This window comes from Antechinus flavipes, chromosome 5 (genome assembly GCF_016432865.1).
Source record: "Antechinus flavipes isolate AdamAnt ecotype Samford, QLD, Australia chromosome 5, AdamAnt_v2, whole genome shotgun sequence".
NCBI lineage: Eukaryota > Metazoa > Chordata > Mammalia > Dasyuromorphia > Dasyuridae > Antechinus > Antechinus flavipes.
The window spans coordinates 142,128,443-142,141,861 of NC_067402.1; the positions used below are offsets into that span (position 1 = coordinate 142,128,443).

The window sequence follows — 13,419 nt, forward strand, 5'->3', positions numbered from 1 at the left end:
TTGGTTCCTCTTGACCTAAGAATTGAAATTTTAGAGACATAGATCTTCTCAGATACCTAATAGTATCTGCCAAATCCTAGAAAAGTTTTACCTCTGGAAAGTTTTTTGGACATGGCTAGATGATTAGCACTTCCTTCTTCCCAGGATCAGTACTCAGTCGTTGCTGAGAATCTATGTGAACCATGCATTATGTAGAATTGGCACTTGTCATTTGACAGTTCCAGCTGTTTCAGCACCATAATTAGCCCTTCCTCATGCTCTTTCAATTGCTTTCCATAAAAGGATGAGGTCATTCAGATACAGATCTCAATAGTATGTGTTCTCATTTCCCAAGGGCTCTTTCCCCCGTCAATATTGGGGTTGCCTACCCCTATTTTAAATTCTCTTTGGGCCTAAGAGGCAGAACAAGAAGCAATGGCAGAAGTTCATAGGATTGAGAGAGTTGAAATAGACCTTGAGATTCATCTAATTCAGCTTCCTCCTTAGATAGATGAGAAAGCACAATAATTCCAGGGCACACAGCTAGTAATTAAGAGAGCCAGGATTCAAATCTATGTCCTCTGACTCCATAGCCAACATTCTTTCCACTATTTCATGCTTGCACTGGTTAGTGTAACCCTAACCAATGTGTTTTATAAAGTTCACTCAATTCAATTGTTAAAAGATTTGGGCTACCCAAATTGGCATGCTGTTGAGGTGGTAATGGTTTGCTTTCACTAGAAGCCTTCAAGCCGAGGTGAGGTGATCAGTTTTGGAGTCTCTTCTCACATGGATTCTTAGTTTAGGGACTGATCACTTAGATTACTCTTCCTTAGATTATTTCAACAGCCTTCTAACTTGTCTTCCTACCTTAAGGTTTTCCATACTCCATCCTGTATCTCCCAAAAGGGACTTTTTCTTAAGCACAGATCTGACCATGTCATTCCCCTATTAAATAACCTTGAAGAATTTCCTCTTACCTTTACTATCAAATTTAAACTTCTCTGGTTAACTTTTAAAAATCTTCATAATCTTGTCCCACTTTATCTTTTCAGACAAATTGTACATTACTCCCTTCATGTATTCTAAGTATCAACCAATTTGTCCTCCTTGAATGAATGGAGCTTATTAAGCACCTAGGACGTACAAGGCTTTGTGCTAAGTTCGGGGGTTACAAATAGAAAAGTAGAGCCCTTGCTCTTAAGAAACTCACATTCTATTGGGGAGACAATATATCTGGGAAGTTTCAACTGCAAATCAGAGAGAAAATTCCCATAATTCTTAAGGTTCAGTGGCAAAGCAGATTTTAATGCCTCTTCTTTCAAAAAGTAATAAAATCATATCAGCATATGTATGTGTTATATGTGTGTGTATATAGTTTATGTATATATATATTATATATATATAGGTGTGTATGTACACACACACAAAAAAAAAAAAAAATGAGAGAGAATGAGACTATATTAAAATCCAGGATAACGTTACGTAGGTCTGTTGACCTTACAGGCGATGGCCTGTGTAGTGAGCTTAGCCTTGCCAAAAGAATAGTCACTGTGACTCAGCTATCCAGGAAGCCAAGTAAGTAAATAAATAGATCTCATTATTAAAAGTGAGTCAGCTGTGTCAGCATGGTTGCCATAGATATGGTATAAAATGTATATATAGATGTGTGTGTATGTGTATATGTATATATGTATGCATGAATCCCTGTGTTTATATAAAGATGAATGTATGTATATGTCTATATATCTACATATATATCCTTGTCTCCATTAGAATGAAACCCGAGTTGTTTTATGTGTATGTGTGTGTGTGTGTGTGTGTGTACATATCAGCATATGTATGTGTTTTATATATATGTGTGTGTGTATATAGTTTATGTCTATGTATTTTATATATAGGTGTGTACGTACACACAGACATACACACATACATGCACACGCACACACACAAAATGAAAGAATAAGACTATATCAAAATCCAGGATAACTTTACGTAGTTCTGTTGACCTTATATACATATACACACATACATATATACACATATTTATCTAATCTATTCTTCTTGTCTCCATTAGAATGAAACCCTTGAGAGGAAGAAAAGTTAGCACAGTGTGGGGTACATAAAAGGCCTTTAAAATAAATGTTTGTGGATTAATTTATTAATTGATTGGACACATTGTAAAAAGGATTTTGGATAAGATAACAGTTGGACAAGGTCATCTCTGAAGTCCTTTCCGCCTCCCAAGATCTGATAATTCTTTGTCATGTGTGACCATGCCTTTCTTCAATATATAAAGAGCTCCTTGGACCAATCTCTGACAAAAAGGTCGTTCCTGTTCTCCCATCTTTGCCCTTCCCTCCCGAGGGAGAAGGACTCATAGCGTGGCTTCTACTAATCCATCTCCAGCAATCAGTAGAGGACTGTGACCTTGACATTCTCCTTCTCAGGATTCCCATCTTCATTGTCTGGCCTTTGGTATGCACAAGCAAAGTAGAACTTAATCTTCTTTGTAAGAGAAGAGAAGCAACTCATCTCTGTCAGTTCATCAGTACTGCTGTAGGAGCTATACAGTTTGTTCTGATCAGTCAGACAGGAACCTAATCCAAATTCTGAATTTTGCAAACACCAATCTATTTAAGGCTTAGAAAGAGCTTTCAGCGTTCCCAGTTCCTATGATAATGTGAAGACAGAGCAATTAAGACTTTGAGGGGAAAGCAGTACTGCGCCATTATGAATGGACTCCAGCAGAATGGGAGGAGAACAGCTAATGCCAATAGAAATGACATAAATGTTGAGTTTAGTAGTTTACACAGTAATGGGAGGGAAGGTAGGATGAAGGAGTTAGGGGGACCAGCATTAAAACTGATGGTTGTCTAGACTGTTCAGAATTCTAATATTCTTAGCTTGTATTATTGGAAAGCAGAAGAAAACTTATTTCCATTCTTAATAGTTTTTGCCTTTATGAGAAACCCAAATATATTTTCCCCTTTCTTTATCTTATTAGCCTTTATTGTTACTTAGTAACCAAGGGCCCTGTGTTGACTCCACTTGAATCACCTATCAATTTTCCAACTGTTCATACACTTGGGACGGACTTCAAATAGTAGTCAAATAGAACGAGATGGTACAGACTCATCAGGTAAAAATGACTGGCTAAGAACAAGAGCCAAAGTTTTTCCCTTCTACTCTTCAAGAGGAGTCATTTGCATCCTGGGATCAGCCCAAAGATGCTTGGCCAGACCAGAACAGGAAAGAAAAATAGGGCATAGGAAAACTTTAACCTATATAGTGATCAGCTGACACTCCTATCCCTCTTTGGTATGCAGGAGAAGCTATTCTCTAGCAGCCTCTGTGTAATCAGAACCTATAATTCAGAGATATTATTCACCTGAAGAATTCAGACTCTGAATCCCAACTTCTAGAAACTATCATTACTGCTTTTTCTTTTTTTCTTTTTTAATAGATTGTATTTTAGAAGTTAATTTCTTCTCTGATTCGCTTTCCATTATTGAAAACATCCTGCATAAGAGGGAGACAATTCACTCTTATCCATTAGTCATAATAACATTTTCTATATTGTCTCGAGGTGTCAGTTTGTTTTCCTTTGGTATTATGTGAGTACTGACACCTCTGTGCCTTCTTTGTGTATATCAAAGAGAAAGGGGGAAAAGTTTTAAGAAAACTAAGTTGTTGAAAAGAACCTACTTTATAATCTTTTATTTGAGCATGATATTCATTTCACAACACGCTTTTTCCTCTCTTTACCGCATGTTGTGGCCAACTGTAAAAAATAGTTGAAAGATTTTAGTTATGAATTATTTTAATCTTAAGTATTCCCTACCGCAAGAACATTTTTCCCCTAATATGAACCATTTGTACCATACTAGACTGCAATATTTGTAACCTTGAAGATGCTGTCATTTTCCAGAATGAAATTTTCCAAGAGTGATTTTGTGATATCTGGACTTCATGCTTTTGACATCTTAGCAGTGTCTTAATTAGTTCTTTTTTGTTTACAAGTCAAATGAAGATTTATTTTTTAATGGCTAACACTTCAAATTTCACCTGGAATATGTGTGTTGTGGGGATCAAGAAGAAAGGAGAAAGATTGGAAATCAAGCTCTGTTCTTTCTGTCTCTTAAATCAAGTACCAGAAATAAAGATTCTGCAGTTAGACATTAATGCGTAATTATATTAGTGTCGCACAAGAGAGAGAATCAAAACCCAGCATTGCTTTCCATGGCTGTATTGACAATAGAAGGCAGTGGCCTATGTAGCAAGCTTGACCTTGCCAAAAGAATAGCCATTATGAATCAAAAATCCATGAAGCCAAGGAAGTGACTCAAAAGATCTCATTTTTAACAGTGACTCCACTATGGGGTATATGAGTATAGTGAGTTCTAGTAATGCTAGATCATAACAGAGCATGGAGCTAAATTGAAACCATGAGGCAAACAGAGAAAGTATCAACGAAAGGATCGAGGGAACAATTATGTCATGTTATCTGCTGAAATGCAAGGCTTCTATGATTTCACTAACTTGTTATGGTTTTTTTATTATAAATATCCAAATGAAATATTATTGTTAAAAGAGAATGCTTTATACTTTCTAAATAACATCTTTTTACAGGGCAAAATAATGTTTCTTTTTCTTTCTTTCAGACCACTGCTCTTTCAGACAAGTGAACATGTAGCCAATAGCCCAGCATTGGGGGACATTATCCCATTCAGCATTATTATTCATTTCTTATTTACAAGAGCTCCATCTGAGTTGAAATCTCCTTTCCAGGTAATAAATTAAAGCTATCTTACTTTTGTGAGTCTCAATTAAGTTTGACCCTTAAAGGCATAAGGTCTAGGATAAGACAATATAATTGCTAGTTGATTTTACCCATATCATGAGCCAGTGTCTCTTATTTTCTAGCCTTGGAGAAACAGAGATTATAGAAGAAAGCTGCCACTTAATTCAAAGTCTCTCTTTTAAAAAATGTCTAGACCTTTTAAATGATAGTGATGAATAATACAATATTAGTAAAACCTTTTAAATTAATTTTTCTGACACACTTATTAACTGATAATTACTAGAGTTCTTACATATTAATGCCCATAACATACTCTGAATTCCAACCAAATTGTCCTAATTGCTCTTCTTTGATCTTTACACTTCATATCCTGCCTCCATGCCCTTGCAAAAGCTAACTCTCATGCCTGAAATGTACTCCTTACTCATCTTTCCCTGCTAGAATCCCAAACATCCTTCAAGGCTAATCTCAGTGCTACATTCTATGGAGTACCTTTCCAGGTCTCCTGTTTATTGCTGTCTCCCTCCTTTTCAAATCACAATACATATTCTTGCATGTTGTATCTTCACAGTAAGATGTAAGCTTCTTGAGGGCAAGGATGTTTGTTTTTTAATCGTATCTATCTTCAACACTTACCATTTTGGACAGGATCTGCAATTTCTTTAGTTTTAATAACTCCCAAAGGGGAATATCTCTGTACCATTTTAGGTTGGTAACTGTTCTGCAACTTATGAGTTAAGAGAATTGTCAGCTATGCCAAGAAGTTATGACTTGCCTTGCGTCATTCAGCTAATATGCTTTTAATAATTTTGCTTGGACCCATGTCCTTCTGACTCCATGCCAGCTTTATCCATTGGACCATGTTGCCTCCCAGAGTAGTCATTAATAAAGATTTACTAGATTAGATTGAACTGGAATTCCAGGAAACAGTAATCAAAGGGGTAATCTAAGGATACTTAAATCATATTAACTGTGACTTACCTAAGCCTTCTTGACATTTTTCACGACTTAGGTTCTTAGGAAAATGCTTGGAAATAAAGTTGCACCTTAGTAATTCCAAGTAAATTTTATATCATTTGACATTTACTATTGTATTCACATTTCTTTTCCCCTGATTGATGTCCATTTATTCAGAGAGCAGAATGGTCCCATGCCCGATATTCCCAATGGCTAGATGATCACCCATCTGAAAAAGACAGGCTCCTCCTTATCAGGTAAGTCAGGTCCTAACCTTATTTTTGCTCTTTAGCTCACAAAAGTGAACTTTAATTGAAACATTAAGGTTTCTTTTGTTGAAAGATCAAGGTAAGTAATGAACATTGTGGTTTTCTTTGCATTATTCTCACCTCTATCCATATTATTTATGTTGTTTTTAAGCATTATTTTTGCCATTTTCTCCATCTCCTTCTATGGCTCAGACATATCTCCCCATCCTTTTTCGTAGTGCTCTGTGGGAGTTTAGGCCAATACTTGGGGTCAGTTCATTCTCCCAACTTCCGAAAACTCCCCAATATCCCTGGGCCTTAGATTTAACATTCTGTCTTATCTTTTCTTCATCCTTACTATCATTTTGGGTACTTAGGATTTATTTTTTTAAATAATGGCATCCAAATGTGATCATGTCAGTCAGTCTGTCAGTAAACATTTATTAAACTCCTATAACATGCCAGACATTGTGCTAAGCAATGGGGATGCAAAGAGTGGTTAAGAGACAGTCCCTGTTCTTGAGGAATTAATTTGCAAATAATTGTGCTCAAATACGGTATATCTAGAATAAATAGGAAACTGGAGGAGGGAGCAGAAAGCATATAAGGATTAAAAAGTGGGAAAAGGTGAATGCAGAGAGGTTATGAAGCTTTGGGTGCCAAATATGATTTTATATATTTGGTTTTTTGGTAAAGCAGTTGAGGTTAAGTGACTTGCTCACGATCACACAGTTAATAAATGTTAAGTGTCAAAAGTCAAATTTGAACTCAAGTCCTCCTAACTCCAGGACTGGGCTTTTATCCACTGTGCCATAATTTTGCATATTTGATCCTGGAGGTGAGAGAGAGGAACTGGAATGAATTGAGCAAGGAAAGTGGGGAGGATTACATGGTACTTTAGGAAGATCTCTTGGACAGCTGAGAGGATGGACTAGAATGGAAAGCTACATGTGGCATGGAGACTGGTCAGTAAGTTGTGACAGTAGTCTAGGCATAAGGTACCTAGAATTTGCACCAAAGTGATGAAAATATCAGAGGTGGCAAGGACGTATGTGGAGTAGATATTACAAAGGTAAAAATGTTGTTATGGAACAGATCAGATATGGTGTCCTGAGAGAGTAGGGGGGAGTCAAGGGAAACATTAAGATTGTAAATCTGGTATCCTGTAATGGGGAAAGATATTAAGTTTAGTTTGGACCCAGTGAGTCTAAGATGTGTGTGGGCCATCCAGTTTGATATGACCAATAGGCAGTTGGAAAATGGCAAGAGAAGTGAACAGAGGTTAAGGCTGGATTAATGGATTTGAGATCTGGCTAGAGATGATAACTGAATACAAGGAAACTGATGAGATCACTAAGTGAAATAAAATGGTAGAAGCCCCAGGGACAGAGAACTTTGTGGGACACTCATGATTAATGAGCACATGTCCTCTTTAGGCAGTGCTATCAAATTAGTCAAAATACATCCCAAATGCAGGTAGGACACAAATTACTAATGTTGCTTTCCTGCTTATAAATTTTGCTATTGACTGTGATGACCACATGTTTTAAAATCAGCTGGAGTCAGGAATTCAGGTTAAGGGAAAATCTTCACTCTTTATTCTTTTTGAGGTGAAGGGGGATTAGCAATGTGAGCAGCTGCAACAAGACACCAGTCAGCAGTCTCTTTCCACTCCCTCCCCCTCATTTTCCCCCAGCCTCTACCCACCAAAATCGTCATTTCCTATACAACACATCAGGACTTGCACAAAGAGTGGGCAGGGGCCATTCTTTCTCCAAGCATATATATTAATGGAGTATGGTCCAATTACTATTTAGCCTTACGTGCTTGGGACCTCAGTGCATCAACTTGAGCTTCAGCCCATTACAACTGATTCTTTCCACCTAACAGATTTCTTTTCAAAAGTTGACCTTAGAACTCTTTGAATGCCCAAGAGCATATTATCAGCTTCCCCAAATTTAAAAGTAGGGAAAAGATGAGTCCCAAGTTAGCTCTTTTGATTAATTAGGCCACATTCCTGTTGCCTTCTGAAATGTTCAGCATATATTCTGTATGTTTCTTATAGTACACTTGAAAAATAATTTCTGTACAGTCCCAAGAAAACTATAGGAGAAATTAAGTTAGGAAAATTCAACTTGACATTCTGTCTTAACACATTTACAACCTGTAAAATTCCAGATAACCTATCACCTTTGGTGCTATAATGTGGTAGGTGTAAAGAAATGCTAAGTGTGGAGGAGTGCTAGTTACCTCAGGCATTTGAGGGCAATTTGGCTAGATGTTTTTCTACACTCAACTATACATAGTCCTTTCCCTGTTCATCAGATTCAGGTTGAACAGGAAGGACACAAGGTAACACTAGAGCCAGTAAGTTTGGGCTATTGGAATAAACTCTGGAAAAACCTTAGAGAAATTACACGGACCCGCCTATTTAGATTTTTTGCAATTGACTTGTGTTTATTCTGCTTGTTAGTTACTCTCAATCAATCAATCAATCAAATTATTTGATTATATTGGTTGCTACATAATGGGAAATTAACCTTATTATAGAATTTCCTTTTTTTCCCTCAATTAGCCAGAAGGTTCAAAAACTATTTTGATAACTGCCCAGTTATACTAGATTACAGATCAGTTGTCATATTTTTCTTCCAAGAATATATTAATTCAATGATTTCAACTGCTGCTTAGTTACTGAATCTCTATTTAACACCTGAAAATCATAATAGTGGCATGCCTCTCATATAAAGGCCCTACAAATTTCTTGGTAGCAAATTGTTAATATCATCATGGCACTGTGGTGAATTTTGTGCCCTTTTCATGAAACTCCTAAGACTAAGATGCATTTGATGTCTACAAAGTTCATGACATTTTATCCTAAACTATGCTTTGTTTCCCGTAGCAGTTAGTTTTGATTTTTCATCTTTGTAATGCCATTGAACAGGCTACATTTGTCTTTCCTTGCAGATCAGCTGAGACTGAGACACTAAATTTTTTTTCAACTTTTAGGAAACCCAAGCTTTAAATACTCATTCCCTTTATACTAATAAAGACAGCAGGGCAAACTGAGGACAATGTGAGTATTTCTACTGAATAGCTACCAGTGAACCCTTATGAATTCTCTGCTTTTGAAGTTAGTTTTTCTAAGACTTGAATGGAGTTCTCTCACCAAGCTTCCTCCCTCCCCCACATCCAAATAAGCATTTATTAATTAGGTACCTATTACATGCAAGGTACTATAATATAGAATACAAAGGCAAAATGTAAAGCAGTCTCAAAGGAACTTGCCTTCTTCTGGATCATAGGACTCAAATTTATTTGACTCTAAAGGAGCAGAGGTCAGAGAAGATATTCCTCCATATTAAAATCTTCCCAAGCACCAGCCTCTTGCCATTTGTCATCACACTTGCTCCACCTTCTGCTGACCTGCTGTCTCTACCCAGATAAGGCCTTCATTAAAATTTGTTGGCTACCCAATTTGAAGAAAAATCTTCCTGATGTGGGATATACTGTTGAACTCTAGGTATCACGAACATCACTACCATGTCTGTGGGGGGTTAAGTTTAGGGATTAAGTAATACAAAGGTCACTGTTCCCAATTTATATGTGAGGGTCAGTGAGTGTGGACTTGACATACACCATTTATTGTCACTTTTGACTTGCTAGTGGGGATGAAATAAAAGCTGTTTACCAGAAAAGAGGCAGAGCCAGGAGAGGATAGGGTTTCTTGAATCATTTAAAACTGAGACATTACAGTAGCTTTATCAGACCAAATTTTGCAACTAGAGTGGAGTCCCCACTCTAAATTTTTTTTCAACTTTTAGGAAACCCAAGCTTTAAATACTCATTCCCTTTATACTAATAAAGACAGCAGGGCAAACTGAGGACAATGTGAGTATTTCTACTGAATAGAAATTTCCCCAAATTGTGGAGTCCAAGCTTATGAAATTTGGATTGTGGAAGAAGGCTTATAGATACCAGGGAAGCCCCGATTGCACAAATGTCACAGTGAGTTTTTAAATTCTTTTTAAGAACTTGGTGATGCAATTAAAGTTCCTTCTATGTTCAAAAAGGTGAAGAATATATTATTTCTTCCAAGGATTTAGAAATTGGGATAGAAATTCTGAAATGTATTATACTCTTTTTCTCTGACCCTCTACCTCCTGCACACTGGAACAGCTCTTCCATATGTTTCCTCTTTTCCTTAGGGATTATTTATACCCGATATATAAACAAGAGTTTGGGTCTAAAAGAAAAATTACTGAGTTCCTTCTTATTGGATGCTGTGACAGTTTAGGGATCATTTTTCTCCTTGACTCCTTATTCAAATAAATATTTATAAAATGCCTATTGAAGGGGACACAAGATGAGGAAGACAAAACAGTCCTTATAGCTTCAGTGAAACATAGTCTGAGAGGGGATTAGAATAAACACATTAACCTCTTAGTTCAAGGCAGAATACCTGAGAGGGGGATAGCAAGGATGCTGGTAGATTCAGAGAATAAGGACACATCATATTCCAAGGCAGGCTTTCTAGACTTAAAAAACGTAAGCAAAAGTATAAAAGTGGGAACATGAAGGGATATTCAAAGACAAGGAAAATAGTACAATTTGGCAAGATTAGGTTGTGTGTCACAAAGTCCTGGGCTGGCGGGGATGTGGGGGGAAAGGAGCAAGTGGTGTTCTTGCACAGCAAGTGTGATCATTTTAGTCTTTATTTATTTGGACAAATATGCATCAAAGAGCAAGAAGAATGAGCAAATATCTTTGATAGGCTGATTAAATACATCCTGAGTATATATTCAAGCACATGTTGTTATGATTAATAAAAGATTCATTTAAGAAGATTATGGAATTACAGGCAACTTTATAATCATGCACCTTTTCAATAATGGGAGTCCACAAAATTTTGTTTACAGTTAAAAGGGGATCGCATGCCCAAAAGATTGAGAACTAGAGCTAAAGTATAGGATACATTCACAGGAATAATGGGTGATGGGTTCAGTTTCCCGACTCCATTTATCATAGGTGAGCATTAATGAGGACTGTATTGAAAGGATAGCAGTATAAATAGAAAAAGATTGTACAGTACAAATGCAGAAAACATTTATGAAGGATTGGATGAAGGGGGAAAGGAAGAGCTAGGATAAACAGGTGACAGAGTTTGAATCTTTACTGAGAAAAATTAGTGAGGTCTAGAAGAAAGGTGCAGGCTTGAGTGTAGCAGGGAAATTGTGATGTATTTTAAGATGCTAGTGGGAAATTTCATCTTTCTCTCAAAATCCGTATCTTCCAGACTTAGCTAGTTTGGTCTACAACCACCATTCTAGTCTTCTGAATTTGTAACTTCAGCATTATCACCGACTCGTCACATAGAGACAGTCAGTTGCCAAATATTCCTATTTCTACCCCCACAATATCTCTTGCATCTTAGTCCCTTTCTACTCAAAGTTAGCACCTTTTTAACTGTTTTTACTACTATTTTTACTATAATGGCCGCCTAATTGGTCCCTAAATCTTTCCCTATTCCAATCCATCCTTCATGCGCAACCAAAGAGATTTGCTTAGCCCACCTCCACTTGTCTCCTCCATATCAATAAAATACTACGGTTCCCACTTAACCTCTAGGATCAAATGCTCCAAGTTTTTGTACTGGCCATCTTCCATGCCTGGAATGCACTCCTCCTCTGTCTCAATCAAGGGCATCCCTGTCTTCAACAGTTTGGGCACCATCATCCATAAGCTCCTAGTGCCTTTGTATGTATTGTGAAGCAGCCATGGCATAGTGGAGAGAGCCAAGATGATTGACTAGAGTTTAAGGACAATTGTAAAGCATACTAGCTTTGTGACCCATACAAGCCTTCATTGCTCTTAGGACCTTCCTCACCCAGGAGTTCCTTAGATTTTTGAAATAGAACTTGAGGCCACTAAGCCATATATAAGGATCTCTGCAAGGCCCTTGTTGACTGACTTAGGAAAAAACCTCAATCTGCTTCTGGCCACACTAGGAAATGTTGACTGCATATTTTAACACATGCCTTAGATCAATGAAATCCTAAGTCCGTTCCATATCCCTGTAGATAACTGGCCTTGGATTTAGCAAGGCCTGAATTCAGACCCCACCTCTGACACTTGCTGTGTGAACCTGAACACATTACACCTCACAATGGTCTTTATGTCACAAAAATGGGGGCCAAATTGTGGTAAACACAAGTTTCCTCACCTAGCAATTTCCTAAATAAAACACAGGTCCAATCACTATCCATAATCTGGTATGTTTCCTCCACTGCTTGATTTGAAAGACTATAAACTGGAAAATATGTTGTTTCATTTTTTTGTCCTTACACCCCCAGAACCTGGCACATAGTCAATTACAAATACTGATTTATTAATTGATCCAAGTGAAGAAACATCAGAAAGAGCAGCCACAGAGACAGGAGAACTAAGAATATCATAGAAAAGAAAATTGTAAGGTGAGGTTAAATAGTCAATATTGTCAAATGTTGGTCAAGTAGGATTAGGACCGAGAAAAGGTCTGTTATGTACATCTCAAGCCCCATGGCACTGAAAATAAATGCTGAAGATGGGTGAAGGTTTCTATCCCCTGAATTTTGGGATCATGTCATGATTCTCCACAACACTTAATATCTTTTATACTTATTGGGCCATTGAATTGTATTGTATTATCTGACACATTTGTTTTCCTCTTTGAAAAAATAAATAATAAAACTTTAACTTTTAGTGTTTCACATTGGACATTTCCCCTCTAATGACTATTATCCATTCCTTTGTTAAATTTTTATTTTCAAGTGAGATATATCCCAAATCCCTAATTCAGTGAAGTTAAATCAGAAGACTGGGTAGGTGGTCTAATTTTCATAACACCTAACCTTCCAAGAAAGCTGATATTTTTGCTCAAGGAAGTACAGTAACTTATTAAAATCCCACACAACATTTATGTGAGAAGCAGCTGAAATTTGCTTTCTTCTATCATTCTGATGGTACTCTTGGTAGAATACAATTATGTGCATGATCAAATTAATTTCTAGGGGTTCTTTCATATTTTATAACATCATCAGCTGATTTTATTCTTATTTTAAAAGACCCCATTCCACTCACTACTATAAAGACTGCTGTCTCTGTGAATTTCACAATACCCATTTTTTACTAAGATCAATTCCAACCCCTTGGTCCTTTTAAGGATACTGTCCTTTTCAGTTTTGTGGGAGTATTTAAAGGCTTAAGAAAAGATTGGGAATTTGAGTAAGGGAATAAGAAGAGTGACAATGATTTACTATTATTCAAAGAAGTACAAAAGTAGTTTTACATTTCAAGTTATCTATGCTTTTTATACTTTTGCAAAGCTATTTTCATTATAACTACTACCTTGTTTCTGACCTACATTTAAAGTTGTCACTGAGAAGTAATATTTAA

At 36.8% G+C, this 13,419-nt stretch overlaps 1 protein-coding gene across 1 annotated transcript in view; it reads left to right on the forward strand.

Moving 5' to 3' along the window:
- The window catches only part of COG5 (component of oligomeric golgi complex 5), a 354,058-nt gene that overhangs the window by 339,112 nt on the left and 1,527 nt on the right, over positions 1-13,419 (forward strand). Inside the window, exons 20-21 of the mRNA XM_051962639.1 lie at positions 4,644-4,770; positions 5,918-5,997. Coding sequence (XP_051818599.1) covers positions 4,644-4,770; positions 5,918-5,997 — 207 coding nt within the window. The remainder of the gene's footprint in view (positions 1-4,643; positions 4,771-5,917; positions 5,998-13,419) is intronic.